Source organism: Chinchilla lanigera, unplaced genomic scaffold (assembly GCF_000276665.1).
Source record: "Chinchilla lanigera isolate Chin_1 unplaced genomic scaffold, ChiLan1.0 scaffold00018, whole genome shotgun sequence".
In the NCBI taxonomy this organism is placed as follows: Eukaryota; Metazoa; Chordata; class Mammalia; order Rodentia; family Chinchillidae; genus Chinchilla; species Chinchilla lanigera.
In genome coordinates, this window is record NW_004955419.1 from 29,534,741 (window position 1) to 29,553,277 (window position 18,537).

The window sequence follows — 18,537 nt, forward strand, 5'->3', positions numbered from 1 at the left end:
GGGTGGGTTGTCCCCAGGCAGCACAGCCTAGCATAGAACACCAAAGAGTCCCAGAATTCTAAATTCCATCCCAATCCTCCAAGTTGTGTCAAAGATGGATTTAACAAGGTAGGAGGATGGCGCATATTTCATTTAACGGTTTGTTAGCTTGATTTATGACTTTTAGATATGAGACATATGGGAAGCGGCCGGTGTGTATGCTCTTGCCCTAGGCCTTGCCAGTGCCATGGAGGCCTGCCTGCCTTTTCCGCAGCTTCGAGGATGTGTCCGTGGCAGGTCCCAGGGGAATATTGTGCACAAGGCAGTCAGAGGGAAGGGGGTCACACATCATCTTCCTCAGCCACACACCACCACCCCTCTTCTCCCTTCCCAACCCTTAGTGAGTCAGAATGGATCTCATTCCATAGCCTTGGGTGACCCCTCGCATTTATGTAGCTTTTCCTAGAATGCAAAGTGCTTTCCCTAGAACCTCTTATGTAACAGCTCTATGGACAAGCTCAATACTGATCTCAGTCCCATATCTCAAAAGGTCTAAGATGCAGAGAGGTCAGGGAACTAACTGCCCAATGCTTCACAGCTTGCAGGCGAGGACTTGACCCCAGTCAGGTCCTTGCTTCGTGCTGTGCTGCCTGTGTGCTCTCTGAGTCCATCAACTCTTGCTGCCCGGTGACAGTAGAAGGGGAGGCAGCAGTAGCACCAGACACTATTCCAAGGGCACATTAGTAGGTGAAGCTGGGGCCCCCTCAGCTTCCTGCTGCAGACCTCCAGGAGGCCAGGTTTAGAGTATCAGTTGAACTTCCTCAAGGTTATCCGAACAGAGCCTACCCTCCTGCCCTAAGGCTGTGATTTCTCCAACCTTAATTACCAGGCTCCACATACAAATGGCTGTGGGCTGCCCAAACTCCCAGCAGGCACGGGTGGCCTCTCCTTGTCCAGTAACGGTGGCAGCGGGAATCACGAGTCTGAGCAAGGGCACAGCCTAATCAAGTCTGCTGGCAGCAGCTGGACAGGAGCAACCACAAGGCCCCCTGGGACTCTGTCCCCTGGCACAGAGGGAGGCTGCACAGTGTGGAAGGAAGAAAACAAGAAATTTGGCAGGGAATTCTGCTGCCCAAGAGCCCCTGACTTCCTTCTCTCTCTGCTCCTTTCTTTCTTTGCATCTCCCCTGCACCACTGTCTTTTCCCTCTCTATGGTCCCTTGCTTTGTCTTCTCTCCCCCGACCCAGAGCCCAGCCAAGGCCAGGGCTGGGAATCTGATCTCAGCAGCATCTTCAGCATCCAAGCCAGTGTTTTCATGTCTCTGGGACGCTTTCTTCCAGCGTATTTCTCAATTCTTGTTTCTTGGGTGACCTGTGCACACCGTCTTTGCAGATACTACTCCAGCACGGAGAAGGCTTCCTTTCAGCAGACTGGGGCCCTGGGCCTGCCCCTCAGGCATCGCTGCGGCCTGGCCCCGGCTTGTCTTTCTGGCTTTCTGTCCCGGCCTTTGCTGTTGCTGACCGTCCACTAGTCCTCAGCACACCGAGGACTCATGCTTTTGGTTGGATCACTTCCCCCTGCGACCACTGAAGCCCAGCCTTCCCCTTCAAGGCTGAGGCAAACATCATCTGCCCCACAAAGCCTCCTGATGTGGCCTCCTCTGGCCTTTATGGCTCATCAACCACTGTCTTCCGCACCCTTCCTACCTCCTAACACATTTGAGGTTCTGTTTGTGAATGAAACTTTCATTGGGACCTTGCGAGCCTTTTCACCCTGCACAGTCTCTAGCACATTCTAGGTCTTCTTTTCTGGGTGTTGGCTAAATGAAAAAGGCAGGGAAAATTATTCTGACTTGTGTATTAGTTTCCTTGGCAGCTATAACATGCCACCACAAACTCGGTGCTAAAAAGCAATAGAAAGTTGGTCTTCCACAACGATACAGCCCAAAAGTCTGAAGTCATTATCAGTGGGACAAAATTGAGGTGTTGGCAGGGTTGTTCCCCCTGGAATCCTTAGGGAGAAGCCCAGGCCTCTCCTCTTCCAGCTTTTTGTGGCTCTCGCATTCCTTGGCTAAGGCTGCAGGACTTCTAGGCCTGGATCTTTCAATCTTGCCCTGTCCCATCTTCACATCACTTCCTGTTCAGTGTGTGCCAGATCTTCCTCTACTCTCTTACCAAGGACATACATGCATGTAGGGCCCACTCAGATAATCCCTGACAATCTCCCCACTCAAGATCCTAATTGAATCACATGTGCGGATAAGCCCCCCTACACACACACACACACACACACACACGCTTTTGTTACATATCAGGAACCTTCACTTACCAGGTGCCAGGGGTTAGGACAAGAATATACCACATCCTGTTTGAGGATTTCGCCTTTGCATTTGTTCAGGTTTCTGGTCCTTAAGCTCTTGGGCTTCTGAGTCCAGAAAGCATTCACTTGATTGCGACTGCACCAAAGGTGATCACGGTATCATAGCCCCAGAGGGCCAGTTGGTGCATTCAGAGACGCCCGCTGAGCAGGTCCTGAGGTCCTTCTCTGAGGCTGTTCCCTTGTCACAGTCAGTCTCACTGTATGGAACAGTCTTCCCTCCTCACTTCCCAGAGGCAGGCATACAGTCTATGGGGGAATCAGAACCTTCAGGGTTGGTTTTCCCCCTGTTGGCTTGGGGGGACATTTGACGGTCACTATTTCCATTTAGAAGTGAAGGCTTCCTTTTATAATGTCTGCTTTGAGGACACACAGGGACAGACTGTCTCCAGGGTACACTTTGGGCCTAAAAAAGTAGCTATAACGTCATCCCATATTAAATGTCAGCTGTGTGGGCTTGAACTCCTGATTCTGGCTCCAGGACATTCCTATGTCTGTGTAACATGGCTTTCTGTTCTTCTATAATGTTTGTAGATTCCATTTCTGCAGCTCTGCACACTGTGTCTTGCTCTTTGTGATCAGTTGTGTTGAAGAAAGCAAATCCAGCATATTGTATCAGCTTAGAATGAAGACAGTTTTCAGATTTTACTTCCATCAAGTCTCAGCAAATGCCAAAAGTTTTGCACCAAAGATTCCATAGTTTCTTGATCAGTGTAACTACTTGATTCCTGCCTAAAGATATTTGTGTAACCTAACAGATATTGACATGGCATTTGAAACTCTTAAAAATTCTGGGCTAGAGGGGAAGGATGGGGAATTACTGCCCTTTGGCTTTAGTAAGTGTACAAAACAAGGTAGGCATCTCTGAGAAGAACCAGTGAGGGATTTTATGCTCAGTGAGCCCCTTACTTGACCCCTACTTCAGGATCCTAGGCCAGAGTGCCAGGAAGTCCTGACAGTGTCATCTTCCTTCCCCAGGCTGCAGCAGGCGCAGAAGCTGAGTAACGAGAAGCCTGCCAGAGCATTGTTCACTACGGGACCTGGCCAGGCCTCTGTGGTTCCAGGCACTCTACTTGCTGTTGATTGGTAGACATCACTTCTGGATGTCTTGCAGTTAGTTGCTTATTGGCCTGTTGGCTTTTGACCTCTTAAAGAAGTAGGAGATGAGAGTAAGGGAGGAGGTCAGAGCCTGGGGCCGGAGAGGAGGGCGGTACCAGGGTACGGTAGACACTGGCTCCCCTGCACTCTGCAGGAGGGATGAAGCACCTGTTCCTTCCTACCACAGCTCCTCTGACTTCTGCTTAAAGAACTCCACCCCTCTCTGCCCAGCCTGCCTGGCTCCCCTTTTACATTTTCCCTACTCAGACTGTCCCCCATGACCTAACTGTAGTAGTTCCCTATTGCTGCTATAACAAATTCCCACAAATTTTGACTTTCTGTAGCTTGTAGATACTGCCTGCCTTTCTCGGCTTGTGAACCCATTACTTCATCTTCAAAGCTTGCAACCTTGGGCCAAGTCATTGTCATGCTGCCGTCTCTCTCCCCTTCCTTCCTTCCCACCTAGAAGGAGTTGTGTGACTACCTGGGCTCTCCTTGATACTCCAGGATAATCAGCCAGTGATCAACCTTATTTCTAGCAGTAACCTTAATTGCATTGTGTCTTGTAACCTAACATGTTCACAGGTTCCTGGGATTGGGGTGTTAGACACAGGCCATCTAAACAAGGACACCCCCCAGTTCCTTTCTTGGAGCATCTTGCTTTTATCATTCACGGTACTAAGCATTTTGGAACAAACTCAGGAGTGGTTCACTTGTCCTTCCCTGGCTTCCCTTGAGGTCTGCACGGTACACAAGAATAGTGCAGTAGTCAGGACTGTGTGTATTTGGTTCCCTGCTATGTTCTTGCTTCCTAGCAGAGTGCCTAGCACCTGGTAGCACTCAGGAAATAGCAGCTGAAATAAACATGGGGAACGTCAGGCTGGGCTGCCAGTGAGACCTCAGCCCAGTGTGCTGAGGCCCAGTGAGTTTGGGGCTGCCGCAGTGCAGCAATGATGCTGGGGCTGACCAAGGACTGGGAGCAGGATTTGGTGTCATATTGTGAAATGGTAGGAGGCGGGGTGCTCACAAGCATAGATTCTGGAGCCAGACAGCCTGATTCTGAATTACTGTCCTGCTTCCCAGTGGCTGTGCTTATCAGAATAAGTTCCCTAACTTCTCTGGACTTTGTTTCCTTTTCATCTGCAATGGGGACAGTAACAATAATGTAAACATCAAATGGTATAATACATGTAAAAACTGCTATAATTTTGCCTGGCACCTTTTAGGTGCCATGTAAGTGTCCATTACTGTCATTATTAGGTAGGGGGCTGGGTGTGATGCGGACAGAAGCCTAGTAGGCGTGCTTAAAGCCGGCCTGGCTGGCAGACATCACACCCAGAGCTCTCCAGGAGAACTCAGACCCCATAGAGCCCATGGCTCAATGGAAGAGCCAATTAGAGAAAGATGCAGTCACAAAGAGAGCATTACCAAGTAGGAGTGTGTGGGGGTGCAGACTGAATGTCATGAGCTTGGAGAAAATGGAGAGGTACTGGGGCTGGTACAGTTAAGAAAGGCATTCTGGCAAGGGGGCCCTTGAGCTGGGTCTTCAGACTCTGGCTGACAAGGCGGGCGAGGGCACTGGGGCAGGGTGGGCTGAGTCTAGTGCCTGGCTTGGGTTCTTGTAGGTGGAAGTGCAACCCAGCAGCTCAGGTGGCTCAGCGGGGTTAGTAGGGGCAAGGGGAGCTCACTGACAGGAGCAAGCTGGCGGGTAGGCTTGGAACTAGGTTTTGGATTTGGACAAGTTTAGGAGTTAATACTTGGCAACTTTCGGAGGCCTAGCAGACATCTCGGTGAGGCCCTGTGCAGACAGGTGGGGAAGCACGCCAGGAAGATGAGGGTGAGGTGTGGTCCCCTGAGACACATGGGCATGCCCAAGAGAAGTGAGGAGTACTGTGGGAAGTGTGTGACGTGCACAGCTCTTGGGCCTCTCCGAGCCTGCCTCACCGGTGCTTTGTGAGGGCCATTGGAAATGAGGGCTGTAGAGTTACGCAGGCACCAGTTGGGCGAGGTGGGATGTGAGTGGAGATTCTGAAGGGCAGGAGAGGACAGTCTCTTTCTCTGCCCACAGCAAGCCCATCCCTGAATTTTGAGTCTCATCTGCTACGGGAGCCGTGCAGGCTTGGGAGGGGGCCGAGCCCCATGCAGGATCCTGGCCTAGTTCAGCCAAGGACTGCTGTGTGATCTGACACTTCGCTCTTGGCTCTCATCCGGTATGTGAGCCCGGAGTAGAACATATTCTGTGCAGGTCCATAGCCGGCACCAGCGCAGGAGTCAGAGACACAGCTTCTTTAGCCCTGTATATAGCATCTTCCCTACAGTTAGGGCAAAGCCCACTGCAATAAACGGGCCTGGGAGAGGCCAGCAAGAACTTTGGAGCACTTGGTGGAGGGGACTCAAGTGTCAGAAGGGAGACAGGACCTCTGTGTGCCTCCCTGGCCTGAGCATGGGCCCAGCAGGGTCTGTGTTCTTCGCTCTGCTCCCCCCCCCATGTCTTTCTTCTCAAGCCCTCCTTAGGAGTCTTGGCAGCTCTCTGGCCCAGGCTCCTTCCAAGCTCCGCCCACACCTTCACCAACCTCCGCCCACACCTTCACCAACCTCATTCCGAGCTTCCAGGAACACACCTGTTGCTCGTTCCTGACTCTTTGCTGCCCTCTAGTGGTCGCCAGTCATGCTGCCAGGCCAGTAACGTAGTAGTGACCCCAGACAAGCCAGGACGAAATGGCAGGTGGCCGCTCACATTCATTCTTCGGACAGTTCCTCAGAGACACTGGATGCCATTTCTGGGGTAGGTGTGGCATCCTGGACTCAGCTGTTTCCCTCAGGGAGCTCACAGTCTAACTGAGGAGATTTTAACCGTCATCTTTTTGCAATGATGAACCATCGTTACCCTCCTATCTTGTTTTGAAATTTTGTTTTATTTTTTTCCTCTTTAAAATAAAAAAGAGAAAAAACCGTCATCCTTTTGTATTCTATTAAGAGGTAAAACCCAGGGATGTACCAAGTGCCCAGGAAATGGGGCGAGGGGCTGCTGCGTCTGCCGGGGCAATGGGAGAGTGGGGAGAGTCAGGCAAGAATTCCCAGAGGAGCCCCTTAAGCCGGAACTGCAAGGGTGGTGTTGCCCGCCCAAGAAGGCACTGTGGGCAAGGGACCCCAGGGGAACCGGAGAGCACAGGTGTCCACAGGAGGGAAGCCCTGGGCGCTGAGGGACAGTGCAGGGTGTGCCAGGCCTGCTGGAGGACTCTGAGCCCAGCCTCACCCTGTGCAGGGCTGCCCACTCCCCTTTGCCCAGCAGCAGCTGTCCGTCTGCCCAAGGCCAAGGGCCAGCTCGCGCCTGCTCCTCTTCCCTTTTACTCTTTCTACATTTTCTGTGCTTCCTCCACTTGAACACACTTGAGCTCCCAGAGGGGGAGTTTGTGTCCCAGCTAGGACCCCCCAGGGGACTCTGAACAGGGGTGCAGGGCCCCAGGGAGGCCCCCGGCTGCCAGCTTAAGAGCTTTTCGGGAACTTACAGTTTGAGGTCTTTTGCCTCTAAAATTCAAAAGGGAAACTCGAAAAGTGGCATTAATAAATGTTATATGAAATGTCTACACATTGTAACATTAACTTCATTAACTATTAAACTTAGGACTCATAAAAATTTCATTACATTTGAAAATAATTTCTAGGTTTGAGTCTCCCATTTCATAAGCCTTCCCAAGTCTGCCTTGACTGTGGAGAAAACATAGCTAATCATCAGTTCAGTTATCTGTGGCCCAGTAATTTCAAAATAAAAATTATTTTAAAAATAAGCGTTTTGCATTTTAGAGCAGAAATTATTATTGTGATACCTTTTACCTGCTGTAAGGTAGGGTGGGGAGGGACCTTCCTAGGTGGTTGGAAGGAGGAGCTTGGGGGGACCTTGATTTGCTATTGAACCCTAGAAATAAATGGTTGGGCCTCCAGTTGATTAGGTTGCAGTAGCCACCCCTCCTTCCCTCCATCCATTCATCATTCGTCCCTCCCTCCCTCTCTCCCTCTGTCTCTTCCAACATTACTGAGCATCTACATATGCCAGGCATAAGCCTAAAGATACCTCGTCAGGCAAGTCAGTACAGGTCTAGAAGTGGACAGGTATAGTGACGGAGTAAGCCCAGGGAGAGAGGGAAGATCCAATCTAGACTGGAGATGTCAGGCTTAGAGGGCTCCAGGGTTTCTGTACAGAGGGAGGCGGGCAGGTCTGAAGTTGCTTTCACAGACTTTTGTGAAGATTGAAAAAGTATCAGTGTCCATATCCAGGAGTGGTGGATGGTGGTAGGGGCACAGCCAAAGCGTTCAACACCTCCGTGTTGCTGCCCCTGGGCAGGGGAGGGACCAAGCAAGAGACTACACTCAGGTTTGCTGTTGAGGGAGAAACGTGTCACCAGCGAGGACAGGGAAGTGAGTGAGCGATTCAGGTGGGTGGGACAGTGTGTGCAAAGCGGAGACAGGCTTTGCTCCTGTATGCAGGAGACTTGTTCCAGACACTAGCTTTAGCGTACTGGGAGGTCTGTGTTTTACTCCCTTTAACTTGCTAGAATCTGCAGACCCCTGTCTTAAAAACCCAGTGAGTTCCCAGTCCTCCGCTGAACTAGCCCCCACCTTTAACCCAGAGTCCTTAAGTGGGGACACTTCTATCCAGTGCCCAGAGCCCTCAGGGGCAGTGAGAGCCAGTGGGGCTTGGGTCCTGTCCTCAAATAAGGCCACATCACCTGGTTATAAACTAATTCTACCAACCACCCTACCTCCCCGCCTTCCATCCCCCCCCACCCTGCTCCCCCAACCTGCATGGTGCCTCCCAGTCTCTAGAGGGAGCCCTCTCTTCTTATCCCCAGTTGCCACTGGAAGCACCTGGCAAGGGTGGACAGTTTGTCCCCACTTCAGAGGCGAGCTACCAAGCTCGGAGCAGAACTGTGCCCTGCCAGGACACGCAGCCGGACTTGGGGCCTGGAACTTGTGTCTCTAGTTCACTGAGCCCTGGTGCCCACGGACCCTGAGCAAATGGAGAATATTTGATGGGCTTGGGGCCCAGTAGCTTCCCCAGTAGCTTCTCGGTGGAGGGTTCCTTCATGGCTTGGGAAAAGCCTTTCCCACCAGGACACTGGGAGCATCCTTCAGGTTCCACTGCGTCCCTCTCTCCCTGCCTCGAGGGAAGGGAAATAGGGACACAATGGAATCTGATCCCCTAAGAGGGATCTGTCTTCTGAGGCCCATAGAAAACACCTCCCCTTGCAAGGAGCCTCACTGTCCCTATTCCACCCCAAGTGGACCCCAGGGCACCAGCCAGGTCTGCTTGAGCAGCACTGGTGTGCCTTGGTGCTCCAGCTCTGGCTGCCTCTGAGGTAAGGCCTGCCTGGTTTCTCAGAACATTCCTGCCCCATCTCTACTCACACGGTGGGTGCTCAGTGGATATGGGTGGAATTTATTTGGATAAAGCACCTTCCTCTCCCTCTCTTATCTGGTCCAGAGTCCAGGGCTTTGAGTCCAATGCGTAACTAAACAGAGCCCCAGCTCCACTCACAGCCCCCTCCTTCTGCTACTTGCTCTGGCTTTTCGCTGGATGGCGCTGAGACAATGGCCCTTGTTACCCTCTGTTTGAGTTATTTATTTTTTCACTTTTCCCTCCTTCCCCTCTCAGGGGACTCGCCTCTCGCCCTCATCCCTCATGTTTTCCCTTTCACTTGACTGTCACTCTCATTGTCCTCCCGGGGCCAGGCACGCAGGGTGACAGGCAAGGGGAGCCCAACCGGGCCGGGGAGGCTGGAAATATAGTCATTAATGGGACCCGCGAAGTCCAGATGTCCTTCCTGAATGCGGGTAATTTGTTTTTAATGAAAAACCAAGCGGTGACCCTGAACAAATGAATTTTCTTTATAAGGAGTCTATGTGCAGAGGCACAAATAAAGGACTCGAAACAGCGAGACTTAAATCCAGAGTGGGAAGAAGGAGAGGAAGAAAAAGGCAAGGAGCAGGACAGAGCAAGAGACACAAAAGAGGGAGGAAAGACAATTTTAAATGACAACTGGGTTACCATGTTCTTTTGTCTCAAGAGCAGTCCCAGGTCCAGAGTGGCTATGGGGATGGTCCTGACAGAGCAGGACAGTTGTGGCCATCTTCAGGTCTTGAGTCCCCAAGCCTCTTTGTGGGTCTTTTCAGTGGGGTCCTTGTGGTGGCCTGAGGTGGGCACTGGTGTTAGTCCCATTTTACAAAGATGGAAACTGAAGCTCAGGAAAAGGGGTTCACACAGGTCCCGAGTGGCTGAGGGTAGATAACAAGGGAAAGATGACAAGGCCAGTTTGGACTTGAACTCAGACACGCTGTGGTAAAGTCCAGAAATTGCTCTCCGTGTGGGGCAGAGAACAGCGTGGCCAGAGCAGACCTGAGAGAAGGCAAGGTGTAGTGCACACTCTGAGGAACACTGGGTTGATGCAAACCTTCGTGGCCTCTAGAATTCAACTCCGGGACCTTGTGAACCTGTGACCTTTCTAGGACCATTTAGGGTGGGGGATTCCTGCAGAGAATGCCCAGGAACATACCACTGGAAAAATGGATGCCAAGGAATTGGCATCTGCTTCTTGCAAAAGAGACCAGCCATGTACCTCCCAGGACCTTTGTGGAGGTGTGGAGCAGCTCACGGGGCAAGGTGATGCAGGCAGGCATTTAGCACAGGCCTGCGCCGGGGGTGTCTGTGGGGTATGGGGCAGGGTCTGTCGTGACACATACCTCTCACGGGTAGAAACAGCCCTGGTACATTCTGCACTGCTTTGCCCTCCGTCTTGCTGGACAACCTGGGAATGTGCAGCAGAGGGCAAGGAGGGCACTTATGGGGGCCATAGGCTGTCAGAGGAAGGGCCAGCGGGGCCTCTTTCCAGGCAGCAGCCTGCCCTGATGGGTCCCCTCCTAGGGAAGGAGGAGATGAGGGAGCATTTTTGTCCCTCGTCCTCCTCGTGCAGACTTGGTGTTGACAGGACGGTCCCAGACACACAGCTTCTACAACTCCAGTCCAAACCCTCCCCCCAGGTGCCCCACCCTTCCGAGGGCTTCTGCTCTAGATCCTCCCCGGGCTCTTGGCCCTGGCCAATAACAGGAACACTCCAGGCAGGCTTCCGTCCTATCCCTGTCCGGCAGAGGAGGCTGCTTCTCCAGGCCCCGGCTCCCTCCCACTCTCTAGTTTTTCACCCAGAGTCAGGTTGCTTTGCAAAAAGAAATGATTGTTTTCTTTTCTTGGATTCAGTTTCCCTCTGGAAAGTGGGACCCAATTAGAAAATCAGGCAAATAGAAAAGTCTGGCCACGACCCCAGCTAAGGTCATGAAATCTCGTTCTTCTGTGTGGGGCTTTGCCTCACAAGGTCTCTGTGAGTCCTGGCTGCCTCAGACTCCAGGAGCAGACCTTCCTCCCTGCTGGTTTCCTCCCTAATTGATGATTTATTCCCCACTGACTTCCAAAATGGATTTGAGGCAGCTTCTTGACCTTTCAATAACATCAGCCTGACCTGAAATCCCCATCATGAAAGAGGAGGGCTGCCAGCATTCTGCGAGGAGGCCCAGAGCGGCCGCAGGCCTGCCCCCAGCCTCTGCCAGCGTGGTGCTGGGGAGCCACCTCGGTGCCAGCCCTGCACCTGGACTGCCCCGCACTTCCCTGCTGGGGCCCGGAGCAAGTGCCCTTGGAAGCGGCGCCTGTCTGGATGCATTCCAGAGCACACTTCCAAAAACGCTTCCAATCAACAAGAAGATCACTAGGAAAACTGGGACAAATTATGGTTTCTACAGTGGACAATTACAGACACCAGAAAGGTTGCCAGATTGGCAAATAAAGTCCTCTGGTAGAGTCTTGGCTTAATTACACCACCAGTGAGCTGGGGGGCTGGGGTCTCTCTTGCTTGTCCTCCTTTGTGAACTACATTCCGGTCTTTCTTCTCCTTCCCTCCTTCCTTCTGTCCTCCTTTCTTTCCTTCTCTCTCTACTGTCCTTTCTCCCTTCCTCCAGTCCTCCTTCCTTCCTTCTTCTTTGCCCCCTTCTCTCCTCCCCATCCCTCCTCATTCCTTTCTCTTGTCCTTCTTTTCTTCTTGTCTCTTCTTCACTCCCTTTTCACTCACTTACTCATGTTCATTCACTCATTCACTCATTCATTCATCCATCCACACGTCAGAGAACCTTGATCCTCACTGAGTCCCGTTCACAGTGGTGGCACAGAAATGACTGAATGGATTTCTCAACTGGAGTTGAGCCTAGGACTGGCTCTAAGAATTGCCCATGTTATCTGCTCAGAATGGAGAGAAACCAGTTAATGTGGTGGTTTTGCTGGATTTTAGGCCCAGGGTCAAGGCAGAGAATCCTGGGGGACAAAAAGAGGCTGAGCTTTGGGGATGCAGCATCTGACGGATGGATGGTCTGATGGCAGCCAGCTTGTGCTGGGTCTCCCTGGGATGGCCCTAAGGGAAGCCTGGCCCCTGGAAACCTTGGTCCCTGAAGCCATGCCAGGCTCTTGTGTACAAACAGAGGGCTCAGTATTTAGGAGCGGGGAGGAGCAGGGAGGAGCAGGGAGCTGCTCTGAATGGTTGCCTGCTTTGGAAATTTCTATGCATTTGTAATAACAAAATTACCATAATTTGCTCGTTAACGCAGCTAGATCAGTCAAGCATTGTTCCATCACGGGCGGGCGGGGAGGCTGCGTGCCTCTCTCTGCACACTCCACACACCCCAGCCAGCCTGCCAGCCCGTTAGAGCGCTGGAAATTAGCATGCAAATGGTCCTAATTCGGTGGGCGAGCTGTCAGGCAGCGCCTCTCCGGCCTCGTCTCCGTGAAGGCCCTGACAGCCCAGCTCGGATGCTGGCCCACCCTCCTAGCTCCAGCTAGGAGGGGCTCTGAGGGGCACCTCCAGACTGACAGCTTGGCGGCCTCCCTCCCTCCGTCAGTGCCATCAGGCCTGGCGGCAGGCTCCCCAGGGAGCAGGCAGGGCCTGCCACCTCGCAGGCCTGAGGAGGCGGGCGGCGGGTGGGCTGGGGGGAGGCCGGCCCCCGCTCCGGTCCCACAGCCTGGGCTGGCCTGGGGCACGGGAGGAGTGCAGTGAGGGTGGAGCGGTGGCCCCGGCTGTGGGCAGAGCACAGGAGTCCTCCCAGCGGCTGGCTGCTTAGCGGCTACGTGGGACTCTGGGACCCTTCTCCCTCCTGCACATCCGTAAGGGGCAAGTTCAAGTCCTGCCTTGCTTCCCTTTTTTGTCTCCCTGACCTGACGTACCCCACCCCGCCTCTGCCTTCTTCTTGGAACCTTTGCCCAGGACTATGCAGGGCACTCTGCAGGCCTTCGTGGAGACGTGAGGCTGAGAAGCCGTGAGGTGTGGTGGGACATCCCGGACTGGGACTCAGTCCAGCGGAGCCGCCGCACTCCTCCAGGCTCCCTGGCTTCAGCCCGGAGTCCGTTTTGCACTGTTGGCCCTCAGTCTGCGCCTTTGGGGTAGAGGCGTCTTGGTCTTCCCGAGGCTGTCTGGGGGAGGTGAGAGGGACAAGGCCCTGCTCTGTAGCAGGGGGGCCACTTACTGAGGCCTGCCGCGCGCCAGTCTCCATGCTGACTCCTCCGCTCCTCAGCCTGTGTGCTGTCCCCCAGCGGGCTCGGTGTTAGTCCATCTCGTAGAGGAGGGAGGTGAGCCCTGCCGAGCGCCCGCACTAGGAAAGAACCTGGCAGTGTTGCTGAGCTTTGCTCTATTTGATTTTAAAATGGGGTCTACGTTGCCCAAGCTAGGTTTGAGCTCCTGAAAAAAATTTCTTTCTTTCTGTCCCCCTTCCTTCCTTGCTCTCTCCCTGCTCTCCCCCTCTCCCTCTCTCTCCCCCTCTCCCTGTCCCCCCCTCTGTGCTGGGATGGAATCCAGAGTCTCTCACGTGCAAAGCACTCTACCACAAGCTACAACCCCAGTTCTCAGAGTCCTTTTGACGAGAAAAACCATGGATCCCTGAGAGCCGGACCATGCCTCTGCCTGGCAGTGTAACCAGCACATTTTCCGGAGCTACTGAGCCTCGGCTTCTCCTCTGTGACAGGCGTGGTGACCCCATCCTGGTACGACTTGTGCCTGTCTCGGTGCCTTGCGTGTCCTTGGTCCAGATAAAGGCGGGCTAAAGGAGAGGAACCCAGTGGGTTCTGGGGGCCTATGCACCCAGTCTCACATTCTCATCTGTGACAGCACGGGAGGCAGCGTGTCAGCACAGGGCTTATCCCAAAGCCATCCCGGGCCGTTTCTCAGGGACTTGTTACTTCCTTCACACGAGCCGATGCAGCCCCCTGCCAGGGTTCAGAGTTCGGTGAGTGGAAAGCAGACTGGGTCTCACTCCCCAGTTGCCCAATCAGCTGGCTGCTGTTGTACAGTGAACAACCTAGTCATCACATGGCTGCCCTGCCCACTTTGTCTGTTTTAAGGGCATCCTATTGGGCCTTTTTAGGCTTCAAATAAATGGAGCCTTAAGGCAGAAGTTCAAACCCCTAGCTGATCCTGGCTTTCTTGGGTGGAGGGAGGGGAGTGGGTCCATGAGCCTAAGTGCCAGCCGTACCGCAGGACCGTGCGCATCCCAACACAGAGCCAGGTGCAGGTCAGGTGCTCAGTGCATGTTTCAGGAGCCACCTGAAATAACTCATAGGCCATATGGAAAGGTCTGCACAGGCGTGAACCAGAAACGTGCTTCACCCCAAACACTTTGCCCTGGGGGCGGCTTTCTGTCCCACGTGGGCTCTTTGCCACCTACTCTTCGGTTTGTCTGTTTGGAGTCATGGGATAGAGACTGATGTCTCAGTCTCTCAAACAGCTGCTGTTGGGCTGTGCGGAATGGAGAGACAAAGCCTGACCAACCACAGCATCCCTGGCACTGTGGGAACGTCTCAGGGCCACCTCTGGGCCACCAGAGTGCTGGAGCCTGAAATCCCCAGAAGAGCCAGGGCTGAGGCCCGCAGCCCTCATTTGTGCTCTAGGAAGCACTGCCAAAGCTCCCCCTAGTGGAGAAGGCGGATGCCTTGCCCCGTGTTCCTGTGTGGCAGGACAGGCACAACCTGGGCCTATACCCTGCAGTTTCCACACCCACACTGAGAATCCTCACAGCCCCTCAGGGACCCTGCATGCTGCTTTTGTTATAGGTCCAGTGAGACGCAGGGGCCCACAGTCACACAGAGCGAAGACTAGAATCCAAATTGCTTTCCCTGCCACCTGGAGGACGTCCTTGGCTTTGACTAGCTGACCATCTGCTCATGCGACCACATGGCCTGGCTTCCCAGCCTTGCAGCATCAGGCCCACAGTGGCCATGGTTATGCACTTTTTGGGTGGATTAGTATTTCAATAAGCGTTGGCAGTGGCCCCCTTGCAGTTCTCCCCCAGGCCAACTTTACCCCCTTTAGTCCACTCTCAACGTAGCAGCAGGAGTGAGCCTGAGTCAGGTCACACCCTCCTAGGTTTACTCAGAACAGAGGCCCAGCACCAACCACGTCCTTCCCTCCCAGTTCTTCTCTCCAGCCATGCGGACCTCCTGGCTGTTCCACTAACATACCACCCCATTCCTGCCTCAGGGCCTTTGCACTTGCTCTTCCCTCTATTTGGGTTAGAGCTCTTCCCATAGATTCTAACATGACTGACTCTCAGTTCTTTTGGTTAGAGCTCTTCCCATAGATTCTAACATGACTGACTCTCAGTTCTTTTGGCTTTTTGTTCAAAAGTTACCTTCTCAGTGAGACCATCTCTGCTCACTCCATCTAAAATTTTAAGTCCTCCCCAGCATTTCTAAGTCTGTCTTCTGCTTTGTGTTTCTCCTTAACACATCTCATTAGCACACTAGACACTTTGTCTTCACTTATTTTACTTTATGGTCTGATGATACTGCTAGAACATAAGCTCAGAGGGTGAGCTTATGTTCAGGATCTGTTTTGTCCGGGGCTATGTCCTCAGTACCCAGTAGCAGCACTTGGTCAGTCTCTGGGGAAGGAATAGGTGGTTAAAATATTGTACCTGGCCAGTGTGCCTGGCCTCCAGGTAGACACACACCAGGTCACCCCAGCACACCTGTGGGGCTCCCCCGCCCGGCCTGCAACTGCTTCCTGAGGAGGCTTCTCCACTCTTCCTTCCTGGCCTCCGAAGACATCTCTGCTCTCCTGTCTTCTCTCAGCTCCTTCCCCCACCAGAGCGACCTCTCTGCAGGTCTGTGAGCTGGACACAGATGACACACAGGAAAGTGTCAGAGTAATTTAAGAAAGACTGGATAAGCCGGGTGTGGTGGTGCCCACCTGTAATCCCGACACTGGAGAGGCTGAGGCAGACTGATCACCATGAGTTTGAGTCCAGCCTGGGCTACATGGTGAGTTCAAGGACAGCCTGGACTATAGAAAGAGACCCTGTCTCAAAAAAGAAAGAAGGAAAGAAAGAAAGAAAGAAAGAAAGAAAGAAAGAGAGAGAGAGAGAGAGAGACAGAAAGAGAGAGAGAGACAGAAAGAAAGACAGAAAGAAAGAAAGAAAAAAAGACAGAAAGAAAGAAAGAAAAAAAGACAGAAAGATAGAAAGAAAGACAGAGAGAAAGAGAGAAAGAAAGACAGAAAGAAAGAAAGAGAGAAAGACAGACTGGGTCTCCAGGACTACTGAGGGAAAGGTGGGAATGGAGGGCTGGTGTGGTGCTCACCCCACAGGCAGAGCACTTTTAGGAGACAATTCATGTGCAAGCTGAGAACCAGGAAATGGATTTCTTTAACATTATCTGCGGTTAGATAGAACCTTTTTGGCACCAGGGACTGCTTGCATAGAAGGCAATGTTTCCAAAGATGGGCTGGAATGGGATAGTGGTTTGGAGATGATCTGGGTACCTTACACTTGTGCACTTCGTTTCTGTTATTACAAAATAGATATTAAACTTTGTAATATATAATGAAAAAGGAATCCAGCTTCAGCGTAGACCTACTCACCACAGTCCTGGGGAAACTGAGGCCTGCACTGGGGAAGGGCCTTGTTCCAGTGAGCGTGTGGTAGAGGGGACTGCATCAGAGTTTCCGCCTCTGGCCCGGTCTCGGGAGTCGTGAGGACTGTTCCAAGGTTCTGACTCAGCTTCCTCCACGCACCCGTGCCTTGTCAGCTCTCTGGGTAATGGTGTTGCCTGCCTGCATGGTTGTACAGAGTCCTCTGCCCTAGTCAGCCCCTCCTGGCGGGTGGCTACGGTGGCCAGCCTTCCTCCAGGGTAGCCTTCGAGGGCCCCACTCAGAGGCCTCAGAGGATACCAGGGAAATCTCTGTGTGCTTCCGTGCTCCTCAGACTCACTGCCCACAAGTCACCGGGACCCTTGCAGAGAGTGCAGTGGGGTTCGGTGAGTCTAGGCCCAGAGTGCTGTGTTTTTAACAAGCTCTCAGGCAAAGTCAATGCTTTACCCACTCTGAGGACAGTTTCTGCCCACTGCTTCTCAAACTCACTGCTCATTGGAGTCATCTTGGAAGTCTGAACAAAACTGTGACCTGCCCTCACCCTAGGAGGTCCGGATGAACTAGGATGGAGTATATAGACTTGTCAGTCAGAGGAGTTTTTGGTTTTGTTTACGGTGCTGGAATTGAACCCATGGCCTCAAACATGCTAGGCAAGCCCTGGACCACTGAGCCACATCCCTGGCCTCACCATCTATCATTTTAAAGCTTCTTAGGTGGTTCTAACATGCAGCAAGATTGGGGCCCTTGGCCAGAGCCCCTCTGCACTGCTCCTGCGCCAGGGCAGCTCTCCAGGGGGAGCCCAGTAAAGCCTCCGGGAAAGAGGTTTTGCTGACTGAGTGAGGAACGGTGAGGTTCTGGAGGGGATGCATCCCTGCTTCCAGTCAGGTCTCAGAGAGGAGCCCTAAGAAGCTGAATGAAGGTACAGGCACTGAGGAAGAGAGAGGCTGCTGAGTCATGAGGCCATCAGGGGGCAGGATGGAGACCCCTGGGGAGCCCGGCCAGGGCGGAGGGGTCACCAGGAGAGCCAAAACAGCTGCGTGGCTGGATGGCCCTGGGGGCCCCTGATCTTTGGCTTCCTCCTTGGCCCTGGCTTTGATGCGAGAACTAACTCTCCCCTCCCCCACTCCAGCCCAACCTGCCTCTAGTACCTCTCTTAGTGCGTTGGTCCCCAGCCCCCCAGGATGTGGGTAATTTATGTGTGTGCAGCTCCCTCCTGCAGACTGCGGGCTCTCCGTGGGCAGGGAGCGTGTCTGATTCATCTCCGTCTCCCCAGCCCCAGGCCCTGCTTGCTGGGGGCAGGAAGGGTGTGCAGAATTGAGCACACTCCTCAGGGCGCAGTGGGGCTCGGGCCTACGAGTGGCCAAGTGCTCAGTGCACAGCGGAGCCCGTGTGTTGTGGTAGTAATTGTGGAGGTAAATCTTGTCTGGTCTCCTCGCAAACGCTTGGTGAGGCATTCCATAAATATGTCAGCAGCAGCATTAAAATTTGATGGCAGGCGGTGCAGGTCGGGACGAGCACTGTGACTTCCCAGCAAGGTGTGACACCTTCACCTCCGTCTCATTAGTCAGTAGTGGGATGTTCGGGCCTCAGCTCCAGCTGAGCTGAGCCAAGGGCGGGATTTCTTCTGAGGAGGACCCCTGGCTGCTCTGAGGCGTAGGCCAAGGTCGAGGCTGCACAAAAGTAAGTCGGCTTTGAACTGGGGTTGGGCTGACAGGAGCAGTCCCTGAAGGCTCTGGCAAAGTGCTGGCATGTCAGCGGGCCCTGAGCTGGAGAACCAAGGGCCATTTTGGGTTTGAGAGCTGGTAATAGGAGCCGGGGACTTGCTTCTGCTTTACAGTCAGCCTGGTAGAAATTGTCTGTTTGCTCACAAAAAACACTTGGCAAAGGTGGGGGTTTAGACTCATCATTCAAGCAAGCAAAGGGTCCCCGGGCAAGGCTGGGAGGCAGGGGAGTGCTCCTGCGGGACAGGAGGACCAGACAGCACTCTTTTCTTCCTCACCCTGACCCTTGTCTGTTTGGGGAAAGTGAGGCTCCCGAGCCTGGAAGGGACATGTCCAAAGCCACACTGTGGTAGAGACGTGAGATCAGTGGACCCGACTCCTAATTTGAAGCTTTCCTTATAATCAAAAAATCTTAT

At 53.2% G+C, this 18,537-nt stretch overlaps 1 protein-coding gene across 4 annotated transcripts in view; it reads left to right on the plus strand.

Annotated features, from left to right (window-relative positions):
- The window catches only part of Pax5 (paired box 5), a 181,642-nt gene that overhangs the window by 139,110 nt on the left and 23,995 nt on the right, over positions 1-18,537 (plus strand). The window contains exon 9 of one of the 4 annotated variants that reach the window (XM_005382893.1): positions 3,334-3,415. The exons of the other annotated variants lie outside the window; for them this stretch is intronic. Coding sequence (XP_005382950.1) covers positions 3,334-3,356 — 23 coding nt within the window. The 3' untranslated portion in view covers positions 3,357-3,415. Of the gene's footprint in view, positions 1-3,333; positions 3,416-18,537 lie in introns of those variants that run through there. 4 annotated transcript variants of the gene reach the window in all.